Genomic DNA, 21705 nt, shown 5'->3' with positions numbered 1-21705 from the left:
TAAAATGCCCATGGAGTTGAGCAAGGAATGTATTTACTGTATATCAGTTTTGTTCTCTAACTTGTCTCTCCTTCATACATGCTTGGACTGACCCCACTTGGCCATCTGTGCCAAGTGTATTTCATACATGGTTTCATTTCAACTGTTGAAGTTGACATACAGTATTTGTGAAATGTTGTAGACGGTACTACATGGCCGGTACTATTTGGTTCCGGCAGTCCACTTATTCAAGTCCACACTCATTATTTACAGAAAAGAACTGCTGTAGTCTTTGAATTTGACTGGTATCAGTGATACTGTTCTTTTTGTTAACTTTGTTGTGGGAAAAGTCAGGCATCTCAATCATTTCAAACGAGCAGAAACAAGAACCTAACAAGCATTTAAATGTTCTGAAAATAAATGTAGCAGTTTAAGATTAGAATCAATCCATGTGATGGAAATTCAAACCATACCGCCTGGTGTGAAAACATTAAATCGCCATTTATCCTTAAGATAAGATTAGGCTGTTGCCCAAAGATGTGCTTCCCATGATCGTCTGAGCCGCCTTAGGCTTCAGAGTCCTCCACTCTGTCAATACCTTTCTTCTTGATGCCTCAAAAGGAGCGTTTTCTCCTAATGATCTGTGCATATTTAGCTAATGCAGCTAATGCAGGATTTGCAGTAGTGCAAATGTATCCAATTGAAATTAATTGAAAATTGTGTAAATGTGAGTTCTATGAAGTACATGTTCTTTTCTAGACTATTTAGTGTCAGTATCGCACATGTCAGAGTGGTCATTAAGAGCAGGTGGTCACCCCATGCACATGCCTGCCAATAGCTAATTGACTTTTGGTTTGTGCAGAGGGAGTATTGATTTGGCAGAGGGAGGTGAAGCTGACCTCCTCATCAGAGGACAGGCTCAACAACTCAACTTTCATCTGTGTTTTTAGGGGTACAGGGAGTGTCCTGGTAATCCCATTCCCCTTGTGAATAGTATTGAGGCAGGGGGTCCTGTCTACTCCTGAGAGCTCTGTGCTTTTGATGCAGGCGTCTCCACAGACAGATGTGTTCATCAGTCCGGTCCAAGTGAGTGGCTCCTCAAGCTCCCCTGAGCAAGCCGCAGACACACCCCACCCAGCCCCCTCCGCATCGTCCCCCTATGGTGAAGCAGGCTGAGGGCTGTAGAGGATCGGAGAGCCACTGACAGATAAAAGGATGATGGCTTGATGTGGAGCTCTGTAGCGGGGCTCTTAGTTCTTAGTCTCACTCCAAACCATCTCCTACCTCATTATTATACCCCCAACTTACCCTGTGCCATTGTGTCTGGGATTGAGATATCAGCATGTTTCCATTTGCCCAAGCCTTGCAGTTACACCCACCATACTGGGGTCTGGCACATCAACATAGACCAACCATCTGCTGGATGAGCCTAGTTTGAGTTGAGTATATTGTTCCAAGAATGACAAATTATTTATTGTATTTCTTTTGAAGAACATTTTACAGTGTCAAAAAAATAAATAATCACAGAGCCATTATTGTCTGTAATTATGATTGGATGAGGTGGACCCAAAGACACCTCAAGGCATGAATAATTTCCACCAATGTCCTACATTATTATGAAAAGTGGTCACTTTACATTTAATTATTCAAAGGCTTTTTCTGTTGTTACTGTAGCCCAGCAGGTTATTGCTGGGCAGAGTACTCTTGTACTTGTCATCAGACCATCTGCTCCACCTCAGCCAATGACACTAGGAATGATACTGGCAGCTGTGGTAAGATGGTGTACTTACTGCACTCACTGTGCTGTATATGTTTGGTGGGCCTAAAACCAGACAACATTCTTGTTTTGACAGAAATGGCACAACACATGATCCCCCTTGGGGCAGCTAGCCTACATTTGACAGATGCTAATACTAGCATGCTATGCTTCCCCAAAGACTGAAAACGTGTCTTCCCTTCCCATCATACCCATCAAATGCTGTGGGTGCTGTGCACAGTGGATGCCGGGCTTAATCATGGCCTTGTTAGCATTCAGAGATTGCATTGTGTTAATTGGCTACTCCCACCAGCTGAAAGTAAAATGTTTATCCACGAAGGAAAGACAGCAATGCTAGATAGCTAGTTTCTTGCATCACTAAAGTGTGCCACAGCATCTTGCATGCATCCCCTGGCTGGAAGTGAACCCTTTGATGTGATCGCTTCTGAGAAACGTTATAATTTATTGATTCTTCCATTAAAGTAGCATAGACGTCTGCATGGGTTAGGCGAGGGGGTGGGTTGTGTGTGTGTGTGTGTGTGTGTGTGTGTGTGTGTGTGTGTGTGTGTGGGGGGGGGGGGGTTGGCACACTGGTGGGAGAACAGAAGCTACACAGTGTTGTGGAAATGCCCACCGCCATGCTCCCTCTCCTCACTTCTTGCCCTCACGTCTCCAGCTTCATACCTGTCCGTCTCGGCTCCTGCTGTAGATAAAAAGCCTAACTCAAAAGAGTCCAGCAGCCACAGAAGCTGTTGGAGATTGATCAGATTTCGGAGGAGCTCTTCTGACGTCTGTTGTGTATATTTGGAAACACTCAGCTGTGTTCTGAAGTCTACATTCTGATGTTTCAAGAGTGGAAATGTTTCAAGTTGAAAGATGCCTTTTAACTGTCTGAACCAACAATTCAGCCTTTCTGCCAAAAACTGTGAGGTAGTGAGTTACAGTAGTATCTATTTTTCTATGCTGCTGTGTAATGCTGAGGAAATTATTAACATTTATCAAAACACCTTTACGTTATGTAAACATCACCCGACATGAGCCTTTAAATTGAACAATCCTCAATGTCCTCTGTAGGCCTATGTCACATGCACACAGAGAGTAAAAATAAGTCTATTACTGAGAATGTAAAGAATTCTCATGTAACAGAACATCTAACGTCTAATTTACACCTTTTTTTTTCTTGCTTTTTTTTTTAAAACATATACAGTGTCACCCATAGCATTATTAATGAATACCTTGATGATGCAATATTGATATTTTGATGACTCAAAGGCCCTGTCTTGTCTTTCTAGGTTCGTCCAGGGAAGTGAAGGCACCTGTGGAAGTGTCTGAGCGGATGCTCAAGAAGCTGAGGGGCAAGAGTGAGTTCACTGTGCTGGTGACACTGAAGCAGGAGCACCTCAACTCTGGGGTCATCCTCTCCATCCACCACTCTGACCAGAGGTACAGCTAACAGTCCTTATGTTACACACTGGATACAGGTCTACAATCAGTGTAGGCCCATACTTATCACTGAGCTAGAGTCCTTACAATACACATGCTAAGTAAATGCCTCTCTTAAGCAGTGATGGCTTTTTGCTCTGAATTTGGAAGGGTCCCCTATCTGTGTAGAACATATGAATAGTACATACGTATTGCAGAAAGAGGGTACTGTAGATTTGTGTTGGTTTTTTTTGCTTGCAGGTACTGTACTCAGTAATCAGATGACTGAACAAACTAAAGCACCCTGTACAGACAAAGCAAATTACCTTTGTATGGTAACATTGTATTCATAGTCCATCACCGATCCAAACATACGCCCCGTAATCGTGCCCAGAAAAACGGATGAGACTCTATCCGCAGTTAGCATACTGATCTTTCTCCCCCTATTCGTTATAGCTGTGTCTGTCAGGAGATCAAACTGGTCATCTAAACGCCACATAATGTGTTGATTGAACTGTGTACATTAAAGTCGGCGGCGAGTAAAGACCTCACAGCGACATTAATGACTTTCCCCGGCACTGATTAGCTGAGCGAGCGCTGTTCACACTACAAAGTCAACCCACGCTGTTTCATTTAGAAATGTGTTGGGATTCCAGAGGCAGGCAGAGGCAGCATTACTGGATGTGTGCAGTCAGAATCTGCATGGCTAGAGGAGAGGAGAGGAGAGGAACTCATTAAATTCGGTTTGTAGATAAATCAACTCCAGCACCGCCACTAAGTTCTGTAAGTGGCTGTTTTTCATTGGAATGATGCTTTCAAAGCAAGCAGCAGTGCCAGCTTAAATAAGTCTGTCTTTAAAGGCAGAGCTGATGACTGTTAGGTATTGGCGGCTCTTTCCATTACTGTCACATCATTAAGGGGGGGGGACCTCAATGGACTGGACAGGAGGGGTCTCTTAGAATATCAATAGCCTGTTTGAATTTAGCCCTCACGTTTAAAGTGCCATGCAGTATTCATGCATATTTTGTATAATCAGGTGATTGGATCTTGAAATGCTTTACAAATCCACAGAGGTTGTCGTACAGCATGCTATACAAATGTTTTTGTGAATGTTTTGAACAGGGTGAGGGATTTATAATTTACCAAGGAGTGAGTGTGTGGTCTGCTTTTACTAGAAGTAAATACAGTAAATACACAGCCATGAATCAGTTAGAGCTGCGGCTGCGGTCTGTTCTCCCTTCTACTGCTTGTGGCTTCTGATGGTGGTGTTGTTGATGTTTAGAGTTTGGATCGAAATGGGGTTTGCTTATCCATTTCTCTGTGTATCTATATGTACGGTATGTGTCGTCTTACTCTTCGATATCTATATCTTAGTGCATATTATCTATCTATCTCTATCTATAATCTCTGAGCTGTCTGCAATGTGCTGTCTGTCCTCCTGAGTAGGTTCCTGGAGTTGGAGAGCAGTGGTCAGCGCAGTGAGCTGCGCCTGCACTATCGTACCAAAGGCCAGAAGGCACACACTGAGGTGTTCCCCTACAGCCTGGCAGATGACCAGTGGCACAAGGTCTCTGTGGCCGTCAGCGCCACACATGTTATACTGCACGTGGACTGCAACAGGTATGATGAAGATGAAAAGGATGATGATGATGATGATGATGATGATGATATCACTATTCAATTCAATCAATCATTACTACTGTTTTAAACTGACCTTCTTGTTGTATAACAGTAGTACTTAATGTGGTATAGCTTATATTGATATGTGATAGTGTGGATATCGTTATCTTTTGCTGAGTGGTTTCTGTCCTTCCTTTATAGGATCTATGAGAGGGTGGTGGAGATGCCTTTTATGGACATAGCTGAGGAGACCTCCTTCTGGCTGGGACAGAGGAACAGCGCTCATGGCTTCTTCAAGGTGAATAATGCATGTCAGTCAAGTCAAGTCAAGTCAAGTCACGCTTTATTTAAAGTGCATTATCAGAGTATCAATACACTTTACCGTGAAAATATAGATCAAATCCAAACAGAGAGAGAAAAAAACTGTAAACATAGACAGCAAAAAATATTGACATCAAAACATAAAGCGGACATGCTCTGATCATTCTTCATATTGATGGCTTAGGTATTGGTATGTGCCATAAACCATGTTAACGCCACTTGATAAATGATTCAAATTATTTCGAAGAAATGATGATTCTAGGCTCATGGGCTATATGTTTTCCTACACACTGCTTTGTATGCTGTTGTGCCCTCAACTTGTTTTATTTATCATGGCTGGGAAATGTAATTGCTCTCATTTCTCAAGACCACAAATGTTAATGACTCTTTCCTTTCCCTGCTAAGAATGAATTGACATTTTTGTCCCATGTGTTGTTCTTCCTCTCTTGTCTGCTGCTAAGCATACCGTAATTATCCCACACAACTCTCACAACACTGATTTGGGAGAAATCATTATATGCTCTCGACTGTGCTCATTAAACATGGCCCATTGTTTATCAGATGTTTTAAGACATATAGTGCCTCTCTCAGTGTGGTCTCCTCCACACTCCAACATCCTACTTCCTCCAGGGAGAAGTTAGAGTAAAATGTCATCTTATATGGCCCTTACCTATTTCAACCAGACTAGGAGCTGGCGCTTTGTGTTTCCTTTGTTTGTCAGGCAAGGAATATGTGTGTGTGTGTGTGTGTGTGTGTTTGTGTGTGTGTGTTTGTGTGTGTGTGTGTGTGTGTGTGCGTTGCTCCCGGCTGTTGAATTTCTTTTGCGTTAATTGGCAGATGAAAGAAGACTTAGAGGTCACCCAGTAATCTTGGTATGTGCCCACGTCTTCCCCTCCCCTCCCTGTGAAGCCCTGATTAGTGGCTAGGAAAGACATTTCTCCTCTGAAAGGAAAACTCTGTCATTAGAGCTCAGACACTCTTCCTTCATGGTCTTTGTTTGGATAGGGGGTTTAGAAGAGGCAGAAATTGCTTCCCTAGCAGTGGTAACAATCGGCAAACACTTTTCTCACACTGATAGATTTTTATCATCGGCATTCGGCAGGTAAATATCTTAGCATCTCCCTCGCTACTGCTACTGTTTACCATTGCACATATGAAAGAGACCTCTATACGTGGTGTATGTTAACAAACACGACTCACGACCCATTCCATTTCTGACAGCGTTGCCATGTCTGTTTCTCAATCTGTTTCTGTTGGATTTGAATTTATGGACAATAAATTGAAGTGGCAAGACAATTTAAAAAACAATTTCTCATAAGTTGCACAGCTCCACTTCTGTAAGGGAAATAAATGCACTCAAGGAATGAAATGGGGCCCGGTTTCCATGGTGACTGAGTGTCTGCATGTGTGCGGTCTGGCCACAAATTGAATCTGTATCTCATAGTTATGCTTATCAGAGGGAATCGGGAGAAAACAGAAATTGCTATCACATTCATGACTCCCACATCATTGGTTCACTTTACATCCCATTTCTGTCCAATTAACTCAGTGTGCATCAGACTACAAGCCCAGGGAGCATATCTACTCAGAATAAACTTGTCAGGCTCTCTCTCTCTGGGTACACAAACATGTATTTCTTGTGGCAGTCATATTTACTAAATATTTCATTGTGTTTATTTTTCATAAATATAGTATTTGTTAGGGCTATATTGATGCTGATTTGTGTGTGTGTGTGTGTGTAAGTGCGTGTGCGTGTGTGTGCGTGTGTGTGCGCCTGCGTGCGTGCGTCTGCGTGTGTGTACTGTATGTTATTTCTCCTCCACATACTGCACATTAATTTGTTCCAGCTTCTTTATATAACACCATTGACTGTGATAATGGGCTATCCTCCCAATTTGTGTATGCTATCCTTGATCAAGTAGGACACATTGAGTCTGAAGAGTAGGTTCTGTGCTGTACTGTAAGCCCGAATGTGTTCTTTTCCTCTCTTACCTCTGCGTCCGCAGGGTGTAATGCAGGATGTTCAGATCCTCGTCATGCCGCAGGGATATATCTCCCAATGCCCGGATCTGAACAGGAGTAAGTCCACGCTTATTACATCACCTTCCTAACTTAACTATTAACGACACCTACGTACTCAATCATCTTATTCAATGTATTTTCCATTATGTTAAGTCTAACTGTAGCATAATGCGTTATTGTAATCAAACATGTCGCATTTGTTTCTGTTCTATTCTAGCATGCCCAACCTGCAATGACTTTCACGGACTGGTGCAGAAGATAATGGAACTGCAGGACATCTTAGCCAAAACATCCAGCAAGGTAGAATAATCATGTACCGTATTCTGCTCCTAAATCTCTGTCGTTAGGATGTGCATCAAGGCCAATAGCTCATTTCACTCCTGCTTCAACAAGTTTAATTTTTCTGAGTCAAAGTTGCTACTAAACTTCTAAGAAATGAATCATTGATAATCTACCTGCAGTAGTAATCTAGTTTAATATTATACAATGCATATCTCTTTTTGGCCTATATATATAGTAGGGCTTGTAGTAGGATTGGTTCCAAGTGTATGGATGTGGATGATGAGCACACACTGAGGCTCACTCCCTCTCTCCCTCTCTCCCCCTCTCCCCTTCTCTCCCTTTGTTTTGGAGGGGATGGGGCGAGCAGCTGTCCAGGGCGGAGGAGAAGATGAATGGGCTGGATGGCTGCTATTGTGAGAGGACCTGCACCGTCAAGGGGGTCGTCTACAGAGAGGACGAGGCTTGGACAGATGGCTGCAGGAACTGCACATGCATGGTAGGCATACTGTGTGTGTGTGTGTGTGTGTGTGTGTGTGTGTGTGTGTGTGTGTGTGTGTGTGTGTGTCTGTGTGTGTGTGTGTGTGTGTGTGTGTCTGTGTGTGTGTGTGTGTGTGTCTGTGTCTGTGTCTGTGTGTGAGTGTGTGTGTGTCTGTGTCTGTGTCTGTGTCTGTGTCTCTGTCTCTGTCTGTGTGTGTGTGTGAGTGTCTCTGTCTGTGTTTGTGTGTGAGTGTCTCTGTCTGTGTTTGTGTGTGAGTGTCTCTGTCTGTGTCTGTGTCTGTGTGTGTGTGTGTGTCTGTGTGTGTGTGTGTGTGTGTGTGAGTGTCTCTGTCTGTGTCTGTGTGTGAGTGTCTCTCTGTGTGAATGTGCGTTCAACCGCTCCTCTCCTCATAGTCGGCCCTCCCTGCCTTTGTTTTGGGGTTCAGTGCATCAAGTGGTGGTGGGGTAGTGTTGGAGGAGGAAGGGGTGGGGGTAGTGTTGGAGGAGGAAGGGGTGGGGGTAGTGTTGGAGGAGGAAGGGGTGGGGGTAGTGTTGGAGGAGGAAGGGGTGGGGGTAGTGTTGGAGGAGGAAGGGGTGGGGGCAGTGCAGAGCAGACACCATTGTTGATGGCTTATGCTCTCATTATGTCATTGAGTTAGAGAAGTGTTGCCCTAGTTACACACAAAAAAAAAACAGGATTGAAAACAAAACATATGCAGTAACAAGGATTAGACACAGACCAACAGGATTCAGCCATGATGGACTCTCTCAAGGGTCTACTTTTCTCTCTACTTAGTGTGAATAATCACTAATGGAGTGTAAGTACTAATGGGAGGACTGGGTCCACACCACATCAACAAACAGATTTCACCCCCTGTCACTCCCAGCACCGCCGATCTCCTCCAATGAGGCGACGAGTGGATTTGCACGCCAAGCACCCAAAGTGCAACGGGAGAAAATCACATATCTCTCACTACATTGCACCTAATTACTCTTGACAGACGATAATTATCATCTCAGATTCGTTGCACCTGCGTGTCCGATGAAACCTTGGTGCTCATTGGTGTATCTGAGCTGGCTGATGCAGGCTGCAATTACACAATTAGATAGGATGTGTTCTTTACCTTATGTGTGGCAATTAGCGGAGACCTTTTAGATTCAAAGGTCATGCATTAAGATGTTACCAATTACACGGATCAGTCAGTCACATAGATGTCACATGAGCAGAGCTTCACTTAGTCCCTGGAAAGAATGATGATGAGCCATTAACAGAGCTAGGATTACGACTACCTCAGTGGCACGGAGACATTCACCTCCTATATATCCACTGACCTCTCCTATAGAGCACACTATGGGAAGAGGTTGTGTCTAACTGTGTTGCCTGTAAGATTGAGTGACTTCTCATGTGTGTTTCTCTCTCTCTCTAACTAATAGAATGGCACAGTGCAGTGTGAGACCATCTCCTGCCCTCCCCCTCAGTGCCCAACGGGCACCGCTCCTGCCTACGTGAATGGTGCCTGCTGTAAGGAATGCCAGCGTGAGTCAAGTCCCTTAACTGCCCTCCCCCTCACCTATACACACACTCAAACACGTACACACACACTCACACACACACACCCACACTGAAACACGTACACCTAACGTACAAACACACAGTATATACACACACTCAAGCACGTACACACAGCGCACACACACACACACCACAAGGGATGCTGCCTGACAACTGACCACAGCACCGCGTTGCTAAGCTACATCCCAACACGCCTCCTGAGATGCTCATCCTTTTGCATATACATGGAGGAATCAATTATTCAACAGCCAGCTTTCAAACACAGATGGCCACGAGTGGCACAAATGGGAACCAGAAATCAGGGGTCGCAGGATGTGAGGTGAACTGGTTCCTGTTTACAGAACAGAGGAGGATTATAAGCAGTGAGGTCATCCTAGAGCTAAAGAAAATGGTATTGTAAAAAAATGGTATTGTATTCCCTGCCAAAGTTATGTAGAAAAAAAAGTGTTATCGCAGAACTTTTGAATGATGAGAAATGAAAAATGTTCTGCTTCAGTAGTCGCTGAGCGGAATATGAAACATTATGATAAATGTCCATATGTTTTATTTTTTTATCAAATACCTTTTAGTGTGGATGTGTTCTCGCTCAGATAAATAATTTTGTTTCATCACATATCTACACAGACAGGGTGTTTTTCTATCAGACTACCTCTGAATTCTTATTATCCACCTCTCCACAGGGCGCTGGGCTTCATTTTGTCTCCATTGCTCTTTCAATATAAAAATGGATTTAAAGAAATATTAGCTTGACTCTCACCTCAACATTTTTTCTCATATTGACTCAAATGACCCACGAAGTGAGTGATGTGTTTGCCTTTCCGAAGCAATAAGAGCATTGTTGTCCTTGAGAACATGGTAAACGTACAGTACATATTGTAAATGTCATACACACTCTAAGATTCTCTCACCTTTTCTAAGATTGTGGTTTAAAGCTGATTCCAGCACTACATGTATTTTTAGCAGCTTTAGCTATATATCTATGTGTAAATTGAATTCACTTTAAACTCCCACACTACAAAACTCCCACATACGCCATCATCGTGCATACACTCACAAGGTGTTGTGTGTTCAGAATAGATTCCTACTCAGAACTACAGTATTCATGCTACATTGCAGTTAAATTCAGCCAAGAGGAATCCATTAGCTTTGGTTGCTAATCACTGCGTGTTGGCATAAACACTGCTTACCCAGGGGTCACGCTGCAACAGGGGGGTTTAAAGCCCTGTACGAGTCCTAATCTGCCGTTATTGTTGCATAAACATAAACAAGGGTTTGGTAATCCCCCTTAACTGAACGTTCCTGTTTGTATCCGTTCAGTTATCTCAGCGAGGTAGACAGACAGAGGCCTAATTACGCATGCTTTGGTGTGAGAGCTGAGCAACGCAACAGAGAGACAACTCTCCCTCCAAATAAATGCCTTATCTGTTCACACGTGTCCTCGCCGGAGGGAGCGAGGTCTACTTTTGATGGTTTGTCAAGCGTAACGTTAATTAGCATTTTTAAAATAGTTTCTTCTTTTTGTTCTTTTTTTATGCAAAGATGTATAATTTAGACTGGTGGTTTCGATAGGGGTTGGCCTGTATTGCCAATGTTGGTGTTTTGATGAAACTGTCTGAAAAGTTCAGTGAAGACCAGTTAAGAAGTAGTTAGTTTTCCAAATTTGCCACCAAACTGACACATTTGACATGATCTGATTTTATGTCCAGGTGAGATTATTGCCTCACCATTGGCCATGGACCATGTGACCATGCGAAAGTCTGAGCGTTTCCATTCTATTTTCTGATAATAAAGATGTTCATGTGTGTGTGTGTGTGTGTTAACCTGTGTGTCTATTTCCAGCGGTATGCCTGTTCAGTGAAAGAGAGTTTGTGGAGGGAGACCAGAAAGCTGTCCGTGACTCCTCCAGGTGCCTGTTGTTTGAGTGCAGGGTAAGTACAGAGCACCTATTGAAAACATAACAACGGTTACTTTTCGCTGCAGTGGTTTATAAAACCCCCACAACTCTTCTGAAAAAGACACAAGAATAATTCAAGCAATCAAAGCACTTTGACAATATTCATTTCCATTGTGTGGTATACAGCTTTACTAAATACTCATTCCAGAGCTGCTGTGGTCAGAGAACCTGGGGCTTAAATCAAGTGTGAATGAATAAGTGGGGAGAGCCTTCCCCACATCAGCTACATGTATTGATCTAGCTTGTCAAGATGTGTGTGAGCACAAGTAAATGGGGAGAAAAAGGCTGTAATTGAGTGAGCATCAGGGGACCAAAAGCATTCCAGCTGCCACTCACCCAGGGGTTGTCTGTACTGTGGTTTTCATTGCTCTTCATCATCATAATCTCCTATAGATGCAGCCTGGGCCCTATGGATGGTACAGCGTTTGATAGCTGTATAGTGAGGTCACACGCACACGCACGCACGCACGCGCACACACGCACACACACACACACACACACATGCACACACACACACACACACACACACACACACACACATACCTGGCCCATCTGTAGTCCCTGCTCACTGACAGACACAGACACAGGGAGATCAAAGGATGGGGATGGGGAATAGTGTCAGTCATCCACGTTACGGCAGTCTCATGTGGCTCCTGATGACAACTGCTTGTCATGTCTCTGATCTTCTGTCTGACTGCTGGTTTTGTGGGGGGGCGGGGTGGCGGGGTGGCGGGGTGGCAGAGGGGTGGGAATTGAGTGAATAAGCTCTATTGTGTGAAACATCAATGTTATATTAGTTTGAATACTAGGGTGTGGTTTTTATAGCTAGCTGTTTCTCGTGTGTTCATATCATGACTCAGCCTCAGTCAGGGAGACAGACATAAGGTTGTTAAAGATGGCTGTTAAAGAGATAGTGAAAGAAAATGGAGGACTCTAAGGTTGGCACGGTCTCATCAGACATAGGGACAATGGATTTAGGTGTTTCTCTTTCCTGCATCTCAAAAGGTAGGGGAACGGACATGCAGAGTTCGACAGTACTTTATGTTCTAGAACAGATACAAACATAACTGCCATTGACGTAATGATGATATCATTGTATGTACTAAGTGGAGAGGAAGGAGGCACACAATGGCGACGTAATTACCTACAGAATTACATTCAAGCCTTATTAAATCAGTGAACACAGCAGAGCTAGTGGGACGCTCATGGGGGTTATAGTATCTCAAACTGTTTCCCTTTTACCAGGATAGAACCATGCATCGGGTGGTGGCGACGAGCCCCTGTCCTGAACTCAACTGTCCGGAGTCGGAGCAGATCACCCTCACCGACAGATGCTGCAAAGTCTGCAGAGGTATGGACTTTACTATATTATACTATAATACTGTACTATATTGTACTATGACGTACTGTGCACTGCACTATAAAGCAATTGAAGTAAGACCATTTCAAAAAACCTTTAGAGAATCTAGTGACGGTTAACTCGGTTTTAGAAGGCCAGGGTCATGGTAGGTTGAGACTCTTGAGAGCTTCAGTGTATGACCTCTCCTCTCCCTCTGCATCCTGTCTCTGTCTTTGCCCTGTCCATCCCCTACTTCAGGTCATGACTTCTGTGCAGAGGGCCATGGCTGCGTGGAGCACTCTGACTGTGTCAACCTGGAGGCGGGGGCCTGCTGCAGCTGCAAGGACGGCTTCCGCCCCCTCCGTGACGACAACGCCTACTGCGAAGGTACCGGAAGGCTTTTGTTTCTAAAGAAAAAGAACAGACTGTGCGTAGAGAGATCCTGTTTATTGTGTATTTCCTGCTCCTTGGTTGGACTGAGAATTACCCACAATAGTCAATACTTTTTATTTTTTGACACTCCAATGAAACCCAGTCGTTAGTCACACTAAGTCACACATTGTCTTTTCAAAGACTTTCTCTCAACATTCCGGTCAGTTGTCTGCTTTCAGACAATCTGGACAGTTTTTCAGGTGAAAATATGTAATTGCAGAATGTTTTCATTTTCAATTGCACTTACTGCCTCACTGCCAAGAATACATGAGTGATATTTCACGAGCAGAGAGCCATCAGAAGTGCTATTCATCATGTGGGCTGTCCATTGCTGACTGCATGCCAACACACTGATGTTTTAGGCCACACTGTAAACTCTAGTAAAACACTGTGATTGATTGTCTCCTCCTTGTTTTATAAGAAAACAGATGATGAGTTGTTTCTGATTTAATCGTCATTTGGGCCCCCACTTTAGAAGATTGAAAAACGTGTGTTAATACTTGGAGAGCATTTTATAACACATGGTCTGCTATTAGTCAGGCAAATATGAAGCATGCAAATAAGAGTCTACTCCATGTATAGTGTTGTGAATTGAGACATCCACACCAGTTGTCCACTCACCAGCCGAGCTAAAGTATTTTGCTTTGTGGAAACTGGAATTTTGCAGCCTGGTAATGTGCCGGAGTTCACATTCTGTTTCACTTCACTTATCTGGCTGGCCTTCAATTCATAAACAGGCCCTTGGAAAACTTAAACTACCGCTGGACCATTCATGGTACTTAGTATACTGAGTGTACTGAACAACGGTGGTGGTTCAGTTTGGCTTTCTCATTGTTTGAAGGTTGACCCTATTGCTACAAATTAGTTTTGCACCACATCCCTAAACTCAAACGGTTTCACTCAGGGAAAGGTCAGACTTCATATGTGAAGTAAAACAGAATGAATATAGCGATCAGGATGATTCCATCAGCCCAAGGATTGTGTGGATTAATCTGAGAAGTAATGACTGCTTTATCTCTTTAAGTCATACAGTTACTTATGTCTACAACTCAATTATGCACCATAAGTCATAGCACTTGTCCCAATGCAGCACTGACATCATCTCTATATCTTGGAATGACGTACACATTTGGTCCTAGATAAAAGAGACAAAAGTTAGTTTGGCAAAACCTCTGGATTATGTTGATGAATCATGCAAATCAGGCATCAAAGTCACACTCAGCCTGTCCCTGTCTTCATCTTAGCTGTGTGTGCTTGTCCTACTTTTATCCAGCTGATGAATTCCCTCCAACTACTTCTCTGTTACCTTCACCAGGATCAGTGGTGATGTTGTATTGTGATTTTGATACCATTCCTCATTCCATTCCATTTCATTACAGTGAGCCTGTCCTCCAATTTCTATCTGCACCAGCCTTCACATGTTCATTGGCCCTGACACCGCCCTGGTAACTAGGGAGGGAATTCAATAATACTGAACAGTACACCCCCTCATAGCCGTCATTAGCCCCATAGTCTGTTTTAACATACTGAATATGAACAGTTGGCCAGGTAATTACCCTGTCTTGGCGAATCTGCATAATTGAAGATGCTATCAGCCTCCTGTCTCAAATTAATTGAGTGTTGGGTCCTAGGCTGTAGGTTAAGCTACCTGCCGCACTAGCTAGCTCCACTCAAAGTAATAGACTGTACCCTGGGCTTTGTACATGCTCCGTTTAAGCCATCAGAGAGCTATTTAACCCACTCTAATCATGAGAGAATGGAGGGGAAAAGTTTGCTTTAGGCGTGCCAAGCTGTGAGAAAGGCTTCTCTTCAAAGGCTTCTGTCACACTATTGACGTCAATTCATGATTGGCACAAAATCCGAATTACAACATGCCTCAAGTTAGGATTTGGATCTATGTGGGTTGATTGATCGGTATTCTGTTAAAGAAAAGAACACTTGTTTTATTTGTGTTTTTCTTTTCTTGCTTCTTTTTATTGTAACATGTTTTTGGTAATAGATCAGCTCTATGACTATTTTCAGTTGCAAAGAATGTTGAGGAGACAGAGTATCTATCCCGTTAGAACAGATCTAGAAGACAGCCTTCAGCCCTGTCTAACCACACTTGCACTTCAGGGCAGCACGACTCATCTGAAGACAAGAGGGCCCAGGGTCTCTGTATGAAATTGGATGGCCATGTGTGAAGAGGGTTTGCATCTAAAACTGCGCAGGGACCCGAAATTGACTCAATTTGCTGATGTTATTCTCACAAAAGTCAATTGATTTTTGTGGCCTCTGGAAATCACTTACACTTTGAGTGTTTTTTTGCCACCAAAGAGAAATGGACTTGCCAAAATAGTTGTTTTGAGGATCATCCAGGAGTATCAGAGAATGTCTGAGGTTCACCTAATAGCCTAGACAAATGTACACCATTTTGTGGTTGAGAGTCGGGGCACAGGCACACATGAAGATTGAAATTGGCTTGTTTGCGAGTTTCAGAAGGAGTACACAGGAGAGACAGTCTACTTTCAGATGGTTTCATGCATTTTACACAACAAAAACATATGACACACAATCTACTACTACACACACAATTCACTGAGTACATCCATCAGACAGATGTCTGATACCATCTCCAAAAGCAAAGACAGACACTAGCTCTTTAAAACAGTCCTAGGTCAGAGATGTGCTGAAAATAGCCTATGAGATCACTCCTGTGTGAATTTTTCATGGAAGAAGGCAGTGGTATGAGAGTCCCAGGGGGATACTCCCCCAGCCTCTGTCAGAGTGCTGTTCTCTCAGACAGAAAAGCAGCAGCGGGGCCCAATTTCTCCTCAGTCCTCAGAACAGCCAAGTACAAGGTGTATTTTCCGACACACACACCGCCATTTCTGTGTTGGAAGTGTATTAAATGACTTTATTATACAGACAGGCAAGCAGGTGGTGAAGTGACAGTCTGTGTGATTGGCTTTAAATCACCATTGCGCAACATGTTGAAGTTAATATCATTATTCTTCTTAGCAAGGGAGAAAAGGCAGAGACATCTCATTTTGTTTTCTAATTGAAGTTATTCAAGGCATTATTCTTTTTAGGGGTCTCTCAATGTCAAAATGAGTGTTTTTTCTCTCTAGACCTCAGTTAGACCTACCGTAGATATATTTAGCTTGCATTTCCTTTGAAAAAGATTGCTTATCAGTACTTTTCACTCCAAGGTATCTTCTTTTGAAGGTATTTTAGATACACTGTTTAATCATTGGTGTCACTACAGTGCAATGCCTCAAGTGATCCAAGGGTCTGTTTACTTTTCAGAAAGGCTGCATACGATGCACACACAGAATGGATGTTGTGTCCCAAACTGTATGCTGTGACAGTGTATGTTACCCCTGGCAGTGTTACCTGTCTGAGCACACAGTGAGGTGGTTTATGTTGCTGCCTTTTGAATGTCACAAGGTGGAGGGGGGCTAATTGGCATTGACTGAGGAGCTCAGCACACTCCCCAACGCAATCACTGCTGGGATGAGCCTGGAGGCTGGGGCTCCCGCCACGAGAGGGCTGACCCACACACACACACACACACACACACACACACACACACACACACACACACACACACACACACACCTGTGCACACAGACACAAATCGCACTGACTCACTGTGTGATAGTGTGTGTCGTTGGAGCACATTTTCTGTGTGAGCTTGCAAACATCACAAGAGCTGACAAACACAACCCTGGCATGCTGCAAATCCATCCCAGTGTAAATAGCAACAATATATGATTACCAGACCACTCCGCCGTCCCATCCCTCAAATACCAACCCAAGACACTTTCCCTCTGCTTCCCAGCATCACTGCTCTGCTGCTAACACCTGTTATTCATTGTTTAGACCTCTGGCCCTGGTTGCTGGAATGCAGGGTGAAGGATGATGGATGATCATGTTCCATTGATTCATGCACAGCGGCAAATCTCCTCAAGATTAATGAGTGTCATGAAGGAGAGTTAAGCCAACCTCGCTCTCTCAGCCAAATGGCCATCATCTTCTTCCTCCATGTTTGATAGCATAAGTTAGGAGTTTAGACTCTGTAAGATACATTAGCATTAATCTAGCTTGTCATAGCACATAGTACACAGCCACAGCCACACAGCCAGACACACACACACACACACACACACACACACACACACACACACACACACACACACACACACACACACACACACACACACACACACACACACACACACACACACACACACACACACCGGCATAAACACAGTCCATTGTTCTAAACTTTGGGATGATGCCTCTCGGTTCTTACAATGATTTATCACTTGTGATACTTTGTAAGGAGACAATGACAATATGCTTTTGAAATGTTCACTCCTGTTGCATCCAAATAGTTGCATTACATCCATTTTCTTAATTCACTCTCTACAAAAGTATTTGAAATGCTTTCCGTGTTTGTTTGACTCTGTTCATTGAGGATTTAATTCCCCAATTTTGGAAGATGTGAAAAGATGTTGAGTGCCCGGCTTGCCTCTTACCCATAAGAACACAGCCAACAAAGCCTGTCAAGTTTCTTGTTTAGATAGATAGATAGATAGATAGATAGATAGATAGATAGATAGATAGATAGATAGATAGAAACTTTATTTATCCCTAGGGGGAATTCAGGAAATTGTTCTGAAGAGATAGGCTAGTGAGAGACCCATTCAGTAGAGTTCATTTAGCATGTAGCTTAGAAACTATTTGAGGCTTTTGTAATTGCAGTAATAGAGGAACAAGCAAATGATTTTTATCAATTGTTTTATTAAATTAATTACTGCTGACAGAAGACTGCAGAATTAGGGTAGAAATAGAGCATTTACTGAACTCCCTCTGAACTATAATTTTTGCCTCCACCCAGGCAATACATTTAGAATCACCTATACCAGCATCACAAAGAGAGAAGGATCACAGAGATAATATATACAATTGTCTTCCTATATTTCTGTGGTCAAGACATTCAAAGCTACTGAAGCGCCTCTTCAGCAACAAAACATACATTTTTATATAGCATGTCTCCAACAGAAATGCCTGGATGTACTGTCATTCCTGCAAAACAGAATCCCCTCCCTGTCTTGTCCTGGTCCTGGACAGATCTATTTCCGGTAGAGGGCTAACCATGGTGATTGTTATTGAGTAGGTTAATGCTCAGTCTGCCGGGACATCCTTTTGTTTCTCCTCTCTACACAGGTCTTTTACCCTGCCTGTCGGAGGGGGGGAGGGGGGGGGGGGGGGCTGTGGGAGAATATCAGCCAAGGTTTTGGAAAGCCCCATTTCAGTCAGTGTTAAAGCAAGTCAACTGTTTGAGTTAGTGAGCTGAGAAGCAGAGAGAGATGCTGTTGGCAGTGTGGTGCTGGTGGAGCAGCTGTGGTGGATGTCTTTGTGGGCCTTTCCAAAGGGGATGCCGCTGTTATCTCCCCTCTCCCAGACTTCAACACACACAGCAGTATGGCTGAGAGATAGGAGGACGTACGCTCCACATTAGGATCTACTCTACAGACAGACACACAGTCAGAGGGAAGTCAAATACTTCTATACTACTATCGCTTCTACTGACACTAGTTCAAATTGTTCATTTACAGTAATGACAGTAGACATTCAGCCTTTGTGGAGTGGCGAAAAAAACGAAGTAATTTTCGAGCCATTCATTGCAGTGTGCCAATGACTTGACCCAGATCGTTCCATTGAGAGATAAAAGCAGCCATTGGCAAGTCACGCGTCTCTGTATGACAGACTAATCAAGAAAATGGAGTCTGCTAATGGAGATGGAGATCACTCCTGCCCCCCCTCGCAGCACCACGTGGACCTGGCACCCTCGTCATCTTGTCACCGACACCTTCCAACATATTGTTTCAGCGAACGTTACTCATGTCACCAAGTGAAAGATGGATAGCGTTTGTACAGTTAATAGGCTCTAAATCAAAACCTACTGCTCCGCCGGCCAATCGGAATCCAGGAAAAGCTTCACCTAGGGCCCGCTCAAGGTTACCGCCCGCCACAGCTACTCACCACCACAGAGAATGCAGAGTGAACCAGTCCGTCGTTCTCTCTCTCTCTCTCTCTCTCTCTCTCTCTCTCTCTCTCTTCCCTCGCACTCTCTCTCTCTGGCTGTCTCCCCCCGTCCTCACTCTCTCTCTCTCTCTCTGTCTCTCTTTTTCTCTATCTCTTTCTCCCCTCACTCTCTCTCTTGTTCTCTGCCTGCCTGTCTCCCCCCTTCCCCTTGCTCTCTCACTCTCACTCCCTCTCTCTGCCTCATGCCTCAACAAGGTTTTATTGGGTCCAATTCATTTAGAGAAGGCCACATGTTCTTTCATTGGTGGGTTTTTATTGGCTGTTATCTGGCATTCATTGGCTGTTCAAATAAAAGAAAGGATCAAGTGAGTGAAGAGGGAGAGGTTAAAGTAGAAAATGTGGAAAAGTGAATATGAATCATTAGCTTGGAGAGAAATTGTATGGTGTTGTGGTTGGAGGAGTTAGTTGATGTTAACAGGTGAATTGTATTTCCATGTCAAGGAAATATGAGCGGCCCAGAATATGCATTGGAATATACTGATATAAAGGTGAGTGAATAACGTCAGGTGTACGTAATGTCAAGGATCTGTACGTTGTTTTAATTATAATTCCACTTTGCAACATCTCAAATAACAATTTTGCAAGATCCCTCAGCTATACTATAAAAAATTGTGTATCAAGTGTATGAATACACAGCCTAGATGTATTAAAACTATGAGAAATATTATTCTACATTTCAATCTGATTATTAAATACTGCACATTAACATTAATGAATTTGGGGGCCCTAGGCAAGATCTTAGCTTAAATTATTGGTGTTTTGGTTATGGAACGGTGACAGTTGTAATTCATTATGCTATGTATTAGTCATATTCATCACAATGCACAGGGAGGCCTATACCTATATATTATTTGAAATTAATGGGGAAAAAGACAGACTGTGGCTTTAATGAAAATGCTGCTGTTCCAACATGTTTGACTTGAAATATATAAAGCATTCAATACATTGCCTCTTTAAGAGCTCAGCCAGTGAGTTGGCCCCAATTTGCTTCCGCTAAAGAGCACTACTTACCACTAAAACCAAGTACAAAGACCATTTTGGTAGTTTGGTGTCAACACCAAGTGCATCTGCCACGACCAACCTTTGCACCAATATAGGTGGAGCAGGAAATGAGAGGATTTAGAGGGTTGACACACTGAGATCAAGGCCTCTTTTTCAGGTGCATCCTGTCGACAATATTTACACAATAACAAAACAACACATAAAAAATCCAACACAGTTCAATACAGAAATCAATACATCATATAAAATCACATTATCTTTCACCAAGGAGGTTTTCAATTAACATCCTAAATTGCCCAAGCAGCAGCAGAATATCCAACAGATTTTTTTTCTGTAGATGTTTTTTTTCTGTTCCAGCAGTTAGGTGCACCATAACTAAAAGCAGATTTACCCAATTTGGTGGAGACGTAGGGAATCTCAAGAGTTAACCAATTCTGATATTTTGTCTTTCCAGCATTAAGCACCAACTTCAGCCAAACACATGCTCTCTGTAGGACAGTAAATGCAGACTGTCACTCAGAAAGAGCCTGGTCTATCGTGGGGGCAATAGCATATACAACAGTGTCATCGGCATATAGATGCAAGTTACAATTATTTACAGACAATCTAATATTGTTGATGTAAATAGAAAAAAGAACCGGACCAAGAATTGATCCTTGTGGAACACCCTTTGTCATGTCCAGAAAACCTGATTTAACACCATCAGTTAAGACACACTCTGTTCTGTCCATTAAATCATTTTCAAACCATCTACATGAAGCCTGATCCAGGCCTATTTCAGACAACCTATGAATGAGTAGGTAATGGTCAACCATATGCATTAATCATATTAATAATTGATTATGTTTTTTTATTTTTATTTTCATTTTCATTTTTAAAAAGTGAAGTAGGACATCCGTTAAACAATGAATCAAGTTTCCATGGTCTAACATACTTTTGTTTGTCAGATGGTTTGAGTTCTGTTTCCATTACCTTGCGTTGTGTTGCATCACGTTATCAGGATATGTTTACCTCAGCAGTTCATGGAGGTACTGTGTATCTTAGTGGTTTTGACCTGTTTTTGACCTCAGGAAGAGCAGCTCTTAGTATTGTAATGACAAATGAGGATGGTTACAAATATGTGAATAAAGGAATTAATCTACGGCATTCTGATTCATCATGATACCTGAAGACAAAATATGCATAGGTGTATGAGGGTGACCAAAAGGAACTTAAGTAACTAAGTAACACATGGAAACACTCTTGTTCGTGGGAGTGAAGAGTGCTCCACTTTGAGTTCATGAAAGACCTAGAAGCACAGCCTCCAGTGCCTTCCTCAATCTCCTCAGGGTTTTCCACTGATGGAGACAAACGACCCAACCCCTGGGCTCTTTTTGTGTGTGTGCATGTGTGAGGAGTTAAAGGTAAACTGGCTCCCTTGTCTTCAGTAG

The 21705-nt window shown here is 43.0% G+C and overlaps 1 protein-coding gene across 1 annotated transcript in view; it reads left to right on the top strand.

Annotated features, from left to right (window-relative positions):
• Positions 1-21705, top strand: part of nell2a (neural EGFL like 2a) — a 52271-nt gene that overhangs the window by 5760 nt on the left and 24806 nt on the right. Inside the window, exons 3-12 of the mRNA XM_083665760.1 lie at positions 3028-3178; positions 4604-4777; positions 4979-5075; positions 7105-7177; positions 7338-7420; positions 7770-7898; positions 9314-9416; positions 11292-11380; positions 12652-12757; positions 13004-13132. Of these exons, the coding sequence (XP_083521886.1) occupies positions 3028-3178; positions 4604-4777; positions 4979-5075; positions 7105-7177; positions 7338-7420; positions 7770-7898; positions 9314-9416; positions 11292-11380; positions 12652-12757; positions 13004-13132 (1134 nt within the window). The remainder of the gene's footprint in view (positions 1-3027; positions 3179-4603; positions 4778-4978; positions 5076-7104; positions 7178-7337; positions 7421-7769; positions 7899-9313; positions 9417-11291; positions 11381-12651; positions 12758-13003; positions 13133-21705) is intronic.

This window comes from Argentina silus (genome assembly GCF_951799395.1).
Source record: "Argentina silus genome assembly, chromosome: 3".
Taxonomy (NCBI): domain Eukaryota; kingdom Metazoa; phylum Chordata; class Actinopteri; order Argentiniformes; family Argentinidae; genus Argentina; species Argentina silus.
This window is presented reverse-complemented; position numbering and strand designations above follow the sequence as displayed.